This window comes from Corvus hawaiiensis, chromosome 4, assembly GCF_020740725.1.
Source record: "Corvus hawaiiensis isolate bCorHaw1 chromosome 4, bCorHaw1.pri.cur, whole genome shotgun sequence".
NCBI lineage: Eukaryota > Metazoa > Chordata > Aves > Passeriformes > Corvidae > Corvus > Corvus hawaiiensis.
The window spans coordinates 1880084-1887626 of NC_063216.1; the positions used below are offsets into that span (position 1 = coordinate 1880084).

At 56.1% G+C, this 7543-nt stretch overlaps 1 protein-coding gene across 1 annotated transcript; it reads right to left on the bottom strand.

The window, feature by feature from the left end:
• Nucleotides 1-837: 837 nt before the first annotated feature.
• On the bottom strand, nt 838-5685 carry TMEM121B (transmembrane protein 121B). The gene is made up of 2 exons (XM_048300580.1): nt 5292-5685; nt 838-5171 (listed from the first exon to the last, which is right to left on the bottom strand). Exons 1-2 carry the CDS (start codon nt 5661-5663, stop codon nt 4107-4109), a joined length of 1437 nt encoding a protein of 478 aa, XP_048156537.1. The 5' UTR covers nt 5664-5685; the 3' UTR covers nt 838-4106.
• Between the last annotated feature and the right edge of the window lie 1858 nt (nt 5686-7543).

Below are 7543 nucleotides of genomic sequence, written 5' to 3' on the forward strand. Positions count from 1 at the left end.
CCTTAAATTATAAAACCAAGAATACTTTTTGGATATGTTTACTTAAACACTTCTGTGTCCTCAGTTCTGCCTAACTCCTTATGTTGAGTTATGTTAAGTTCTTGGTATTTGTTACAGAAATCTGAGGCAAAACTGAGCCAGAACTGAACTGGCTCACAAATGTCAAAATATTCCTGCAAAGCACAGTATGGAGAGACCTGGATAGAGCTGAGGGCCTGCAGCCGTGGGAAGGGCACATCCCTTCCAAACGGGTGGTAAAGGAATTGTTTGTAATTTCCATGCAGGACTCTTAGGACAGCTTGGTAACAAAGGGACAGGGCCTGCAGACATCCAAACTTAAGGCTGGGAGCCTTCCTGCTCCAGCAGGAATCCAATCTAACCCAACAGGAGCTAAGCAAGAGGCAGCTGTGATCTCAGTGCTTCTCCAGTGAGAACCCATTTCCCAGATTATGTCAGTAATTGCCATCTTGATGATCCCACTTCTAAAAGTTTCTTTTATCTTACAGCAATTAACATGTAAATCTGATTCTTTTTTCCCATGAGTCTTTTTCAAGTGGTATAAATTCCTATAAATCACTTAAATAGGAAGCTCAGAAGTGTCATCTGAATTTCCTTGCCTTAGTCGTTCCCTTCTCAAATAACTCCCTTGGTGTTACAGCTCTTAGAATTTGCTTTCACTTACAAAAAGTTTGTTTGAGGGGAAAATCCAGACACTATTTTAGCAATCTAGTATGAGGAAAACAAGTAACTTTAACGCATCTGTTAGTCCCTATTCAATACAAAATTGAATAGCCCAGCAAGACTCAAAGGAGGGAAAAAAAAAAAAGAGGAGCAAAATCAGTCACAAGTTTCTAATTTTATTTTAACAATCTTGCTTTTTAAAAAATACAAGTTCTGATTAATGCCAGGGGGATGCCAAGTGTCCATCAGCCACAGGCCTTATCTCTCACTTCCGTTTCCCCTCCTGGGAGTAGTCATCTCTTTTGTCAGGATAGCAAACAAAGAGCAATAAAATGCTAAATAACTGAGTTGTGTTACGAGGCTCGTAACAGAATCCCAAGGGACCTGTGTCTTAGTATGGCACAATTTCGTTCAGCAAAGTGTTACTGACCTGGACCAGCAATTTAATGTTGGCAGAACGTAGAGGAGTTGTGCAAGGTGCATCGGGAGAGGTATTGTTTGCACTTCCGTGGTACCACCGTCTCTCTTCTGCAAACAGAGAGGTTTAAATGGAAGCAAGAGCTCGATTACCAAAGAGGAGGGAATTCAAAAGGAGGAGCAGGTTTATAAACAAGACCTTGAAGATCTTTAAATGTTTTTTCAAAGTAGGTAATTGCAGGAGCAGCAGAGCTGCCCTTTTAGTTGCAAGGGGGCTTCTGTGTAGCCAACTACAAAAGCTTTACACTCTCCAAACAGCACATGTCCTAACAACCTAGAAACCATGGCACCACAAAGAACAACTTTTTCTACAAAGGAATTCTAAGCAACGGAAGTGTCATTTTGCAGGGTCATCTGTCCCGGGCAACCTTTTCATCCACGGACAAATCTGAACTGTGAGTTCACTGCCAATGGGTTCAATATGCCATGGCCAGATAAATTCCAAATATGCCATTTTTCTCAATAATATCCTAACTGGAAAAAGGCACTCACTGTTGAAACAGCAAACTTTGTTATGGGCTATGAAGGGGTACTGAAGTAAGACTTGTTAATAATCCTGCTGTGATTCTTTTGATGTCTCAGCTATGCTCACGCTTCAGTGTATTAGGGGTTAGCACTTTGGTGCTGTTGGGAACTTGGCCATAGGAGCAGCAAAACATAGTTGGTGATGAAAAGCTTTTTTTTTTCTTTTTTCCCTTCAGCTTTTTTTTTGCAAAGTTGGTTGGGGATTTTTTTTTTTTTCCTTCAGCTGTTTGACTGAAGAATGGAGCAGTCCTAGGTTCAGGTATCACCTTATTCTCTCTTGAATAATTATTTCTGAGCTTCTACTATCTATTTAATGCTGAAAAAGGAAGGTGCAAGGAAACAAATACCTGTACAAGCATCATGTACCTGTAATTACACCTCCTTTGGCCAGGAACTTAGCATCCCCTCGACACATTTCACATCACATAGGAAAAGTTCACAGTACCAAGTTTTACAATCACAGTCACTCACAGCACCAAGATTGTCCAGACAAGAAGTTACCGAAGAGAAAGGCCACTGGCCAAAATTCACACAATTGCCCATGTAAGGGCTCAGGTTAAAAATAAAGCACTGGTGGGAAAGTTAAGCCTAGCTTTTGCCAACTCTCCATTTGGCATGAGGAGAGCAGCAAGTCACCCATCCTAGCTGCACTTCTGAACAGAACAGCACTATTGACCCATCTTTTCTAGGGGCTGTTCTAGCCCCTTAAAACCCATCAGCCACCGAGAGCTGGGGGAGAAGAGCCCCATGGCAGCCCCACTTCTGCCTCTGGGAGCTGGAAGTTACCAGACTGTAAACATTTTGTTGAAGCAGTCCACCGGAGCAGGCAGTTGATCCCACTCTGTGAAAAGGAAGGTGGGACAGAGGCTCTGAAGCCCCAAGCCCTGAAGGAAAGAATGAATGTGTGTGCGGAAGAAGTCTGGGCCGTGCCTGCAGTCCTGCTGTGGGCTCTGGGTAGCAGTTGGTCGTGCTTTATTTCCCCTTCCCATCAGGACAGCTTGAAAAAAAAACTTGTGACAGGAAACTGTCGTTTTTCACAATTATTGCAGCCTTGCCCAGATAACAAAATATAAGCCTGGGAGGGGCAAAGTCCTTCCTCCGAACGTGGCCTGTGTGCTCCTGCTTCCATGGGGCTGGTTTCAGGAGCAGCGGCAGCCAGGCAGAAGAGCAGGCCTTAACCCCACCCAACATTCATGGAGCTTAAAACCAAAGAAAACTGTGTTCCTGTGAAAGGTTGCTAACAATTTTTCCCCACCTACCCTAAACCACATGCACACAGAGGACAGGATGCTGATACGTGGGCTTTCGGCAAAGCTCGAGAGCCCTTCTGCCTCGAGGGCTGCTGCAGCACTTTGCTTTCTGTGCTGAAAAGTGAGGTTCACTGAGCATGGAGCCCAGCCCCAGCAGTGCCAGCGTCCTCTGCTCTGCTCTGCTCTTTGAGAGGGGGCACTTTGCAGGCTTAGCCCCATCTCTGCTCTCTCAAGCAGGCATGGAAGGGGGCCGGAGGAAATTTTCCAGCCTTTCTGGCTATGTAAAGGAAGACCCTACGCTCCGTGTAAAAGAAAACCAACGCTGATCCCGTAAACATGCATATTCACAGAGAAATGAGAGCCCCAGCACCTGGGGATGCCAGCAGTAGGCTGCTGTAAACCCTGTTCTCACCAGAAATCAATGTCTTGGTGGTTATGAAAGGGGGCCTAAGCCCTGGTTTATGTCCATGCTGGATTGGTTTCTTTAGCATGTGAAGTCAATGTAAGATGCAAAAGGTTGAAGCACAGAGGTAGACATTTTGGCTAGGAGAAGGTGGGTCATGGGCTTGAAGTGACCAAGTGGCCAGCGTGCTTCCAGAGGTTCCTTAGCTGGTACACAAAGGCCTGGGAAGCAGAGGCAGCAGCTTTGCAAGACCCAGGGAAACCAAAGCGTGCTTCCTTCTGTCCTTCCCGTACCTGGAGGCAACGTCTGCTGGTCAGGCCCCTCTCGCATCTCATTATTGTGGTCAGCAGGAGTTCTTAAAGGAGGGGACAAAATGTACTGATCCCTGCTTAGGATGAAAAGGAAAAAAGTGAACCTTTATGGATACAAAGCAACACAATGTCCGGGGGGGGCGGGGAAGAGCGGGACCCTCCAGAGAGTGGAGGGGCAGAAGCACTAGAAGAAGTCTTGTCATGAAGGGCAGGTGCGTTTTCTGGGGACAAGTGTCATCCGTAGGCTCCTGCAGGTAGTCGGGTTTGTGCGGAGCTTCCGCTGCTGGATTTGTCCATGAGGAAAGGAGTAGGGGAGCGGGAGTCTGACAGGGAAGCCCACGTCCCCTTCCCCTGCTCGGCCGCGGCGGAGGGAACCTGAGCAGAACGCAGAGAGACAGAGACTCTGCCGGGAGCGGGCCCGGAGGCGGCGGGAGCTCCTCCGGGGGCGGCCAGCGGGGCTCAGCCCTGGGCCGTGACCGCCAAGGCGTTCACGTACCCGTGGGGACCCACGTCCACGTCGGAGAGCCCGTGGGCCAGCGGGGCGGCGGCGGGGGCGGCGGCGGCCGGGCCGTACTTGGCGGGCGGCGGGGCGGCGGCGGGGCGGAGGAGGCAGCAGGTCTCCAGCGCCTCCAGGCCGCGGCAGGTCAGGAAGAAGAGGTTCTTCAGCATGAAGAGGGACAGCGGCTGCTGGTAGCGCAGGAGCAGGAGGCAGCGCAGCGCCAGCAGCGGGGCGTCCAGCAGCCCGGCGGGCAGCAGGAGGTGCAGGGCGAGGCGGGCGGCGCCGGGCGGGCGGGCGGCGCTGAGCTCGTACAGCCACAGCACCGGCGAGGCCAGGCAGAGGAAATAGACGGCGATGAGCAGGTAGCGCAGCGGGGCGGGCAGCGGCGCCGGCCGCCCGGGCTGCAGCACCAGCTCCAGCAGGGAGAAGCTGTCGAGCAGGTCGAGGCAGGTGGCGAGGAAGGCGGCGGCGGCGCGGTGCTGCGGCGGCGGCTGCGGCGGCAGGAGCAGCTGCCCGGCGCCCTCGGTGCCGATGGCCCGCAGCAGGCAGTACAGCAGCGGCGCGGACAGCGCCAGGGTGATGCGGAAGCCGGTGGTGCCCAGCGGCAGGCGCAGCTCGATCAGCTCCAGGATGGAGGTGCCCAGGATCAGCGCCGCCTTGGGCGTGAAGGCGATGGAGTAGATGAGCCAGGCGAGGTGCGCGTAGGCGAAGTCGCCTCCGCGGGGGGGGACCCCGGCCCCGCGGCCCCCGGCCCCGCGGCCGCCGGGGGGGCCGTGCAGCAGCAGCGGGTGCGGCGGCGGCGGCCCGGGGGGCGGCGGGGGCCGCTCCCGGCGGCGCGCCCGGCTGTTGCGGCAGAAGAAGATGCCCCAGCCGGCCGCCAGCACCAGGTCGGTGGCGATCCAGCTGCACCAGTAGAGGTCGGTGACGGCGATCAGGTAGAGGTCCAGCAGCGCGCCCTGCCCCAGCAGCAGCACCAGGGACAGCGCCTGGAAGCCCCAGCGCCGCCCGCCCCCCGCCCCGCCGGGCCCCAGCAGCGCCCCCGCCGCCGCCCCGCCGCCCCCCGCCCCGCCGCCCGCCGCCGCCGCCCCGTACAGCTCCGCCGCCGTCATGCTGCGGCCCGGGCTCCCGCCGCCGCCGCCGCCGCCGCCGCCGCCGCTGCTGCTGCTGCTGGGGAGCGGCGAGGCGGCGGCGGGCAGCGGGGTGGCGGGCGGCGGCACCAGGGGCTTGCTGATGCTGATGCTGTCCTCCTCCTCTTCCTCCTCCTCCTCCTCTTCCTCTTCCTCGGTGCTGCTGCGGGGGCTGCGAGGGCGGCGGGCCCGCGCCGAGCCCGAGCTCGACCCCGAGCCCCGCCGGCTGCCGCCGCTGCTGGAGCCCCCCGGGAAGAGGGGCTGCCGGTCGGCGGCGTGCGGCGGCAGCGGTGGCGGCGGCGGCGGCGGCGGCGGCGGCGGCGGCGGCGGCGGCTGGAAGGAGCCCGAGGAGGAGGAGACCGAGCGCTGGTTGGAGGCAGCGCGGTGCATGGTCCTCCCCGGCCCCCCGAGCCGGCGCGCCGGGCCCGACGGCCGCGCCGCGGCCCCCGGCCCGCCCCCGGCCCGCCCCCCGCGCCGCCGCACCGGCCCCGGCCCCGGCAGCGGCAGCGGCAGCGGTGCCGAGAGCCCGAGCGGCGGCAGCCGGCGGGGGAGCCCGGGGGCGGCGCCGAGCAGCAGCCGCAGCAGCTGCCGGAGCCGGGGCGGGCGGCTGGCGGCGGTGGGTGGGCTGGGGCTGGGGCTGGGGCTGGGGGAGAGGCTGCGCGGCCGGGGGAGAGGAGGAGGGGGGCGAGAAGGGGAGGGGTAGGAAGGCGCCCCCGCCCCGTCCCCGGGGATGCTCCCCTTGCACATCTCGGGGAGCATCCTGCCTCCTGCCCCGCAGGACCCCCGCGAATGGAGCGAGCCGCGCCCGGGCGAGTCGCCCATGGACACGCCAGAGCACCCCGGCAGCCACTCCGTAACATCGGAAGCGCTTCAGTCTCCCCTGATCTCTCTAGGCTGACCAAGACAAAGACCACTTGGCCTGGCACAGAGCCTACAGTGAAGCACTCACTCGTGGCTCATCTGTGCTGCTGGACATTCATCTGCCCCTACATTGGTGTGATTGTTCATCAAACTAAGTGTCTTTTATCCCACCAATTTTCTGAGCTGAGCCAATCCACATGCTGAGGGCCCTTCCCAGCTTGCCATGATGGGACAGAGCCTTTAAATTGATACGAATAGCCCTAAAGTTCCTACTTCTACTGAAAGCACCAGTCAGGACCTTTATTGACCCACTATCAATGGCCTCGAATTGAGGTTAATAGCTGGCTGCATCCATTCATCAGCAGCACTAATGGCTTGGCACATCATGTTCCAAAGTGGCTCGGTGCTCAGCATCACCAGTCCCTCATTCGTATCTGTGGCCACCAGTGATGAGCCAGGCGCTGCCTGACAATGATGTGAAGCACATCAAATAAACTGTCTCCACGAATGTCTGTATTAACTACACTTTGAGATAAAGATCCAAAATAGCTCCATGTTTTGAGGGTGTTGCTAAATCATCACATGGGACTGAGCAAATGCTGCTTAGTACTGGGAAAGGACATCGAGGACAGCAGTGACAACCATCTAATACATGTTGGTGCAGGCTCCCTGAGGAGCCCTTCTCCAGTCAATGTCCCTGGCTGCTCTGGGCAACAAGGAGAATTCATGCTTAAACTTGAAGCAAAGAGATAACTGAGAAAGGGAAAGAGAGAACTTGGGATGGATTGACACAAAGATTTCTTTGGACACACGGCAATAATCAGGAGGAAAGGCAGGGGAAGGAAAGGTCACGGCAGAAGCATTGCTGTCAGTGGAGACTGGAGCGAGGGGGCACAGATAAATCAGTTTTCTAAAAGCATGGTGAGAACAGAGAGAAAGAGAGAATGTAACTGGAGGCTATGCAAGCTTTAACACGGTTACTTGGGCAGCACAGGGCTGAAATGGTACCACCTCTCAACTGGGATAGCAACAAGCAGGAGTTCCCGTGGTCCCCCCCACAGGCTGCTGCCCTGCTTCCAAGTCCGTGCTGCTGCATCCCTGCTGCCGCATCCTGCTTGGCTGGGGTGCAGCTCGGAGGGGGAACATCTATTTTCTGCTACACTCACGTTATGTTTGCAATTCTGGGACACACTTGCCAAGATCCAACTTCGCATCAGCGCTACCTGTGCCACTGCCTTCCTCTCTTCCATGACCTTGTCATGGTCCCCAGCACCAGATGAGGCTGAACACACCATGTGCTCTCTTGCTGAGGGCTTTGTCACTAATTCCACGTTTCCATTAGCAAATAAAACCAGTTCATTTCAAGAAGGTCACCAATTTTAGCCCTCCAAAGAGGGCTGTTGCCACTT

Excerpts from the sequence above, each read along its gene's own strand:
- TMEM121B (XM_048300580.1), bottom strand. The coding sequence starts at position 5,663 with ATGCACCGCGCTGCCTCCAACCAGCGCTCGGTCTCCTCCTCCTCGGGC. Across the intron at positions 5,172-5,291 it reads GCAGCAGCAGCGGCGGCGGC|CCCGGCGGGGCGGGGGGCGG; the intron begins GGCGGCGGCGGC and ends GCGCTGCTGGGG.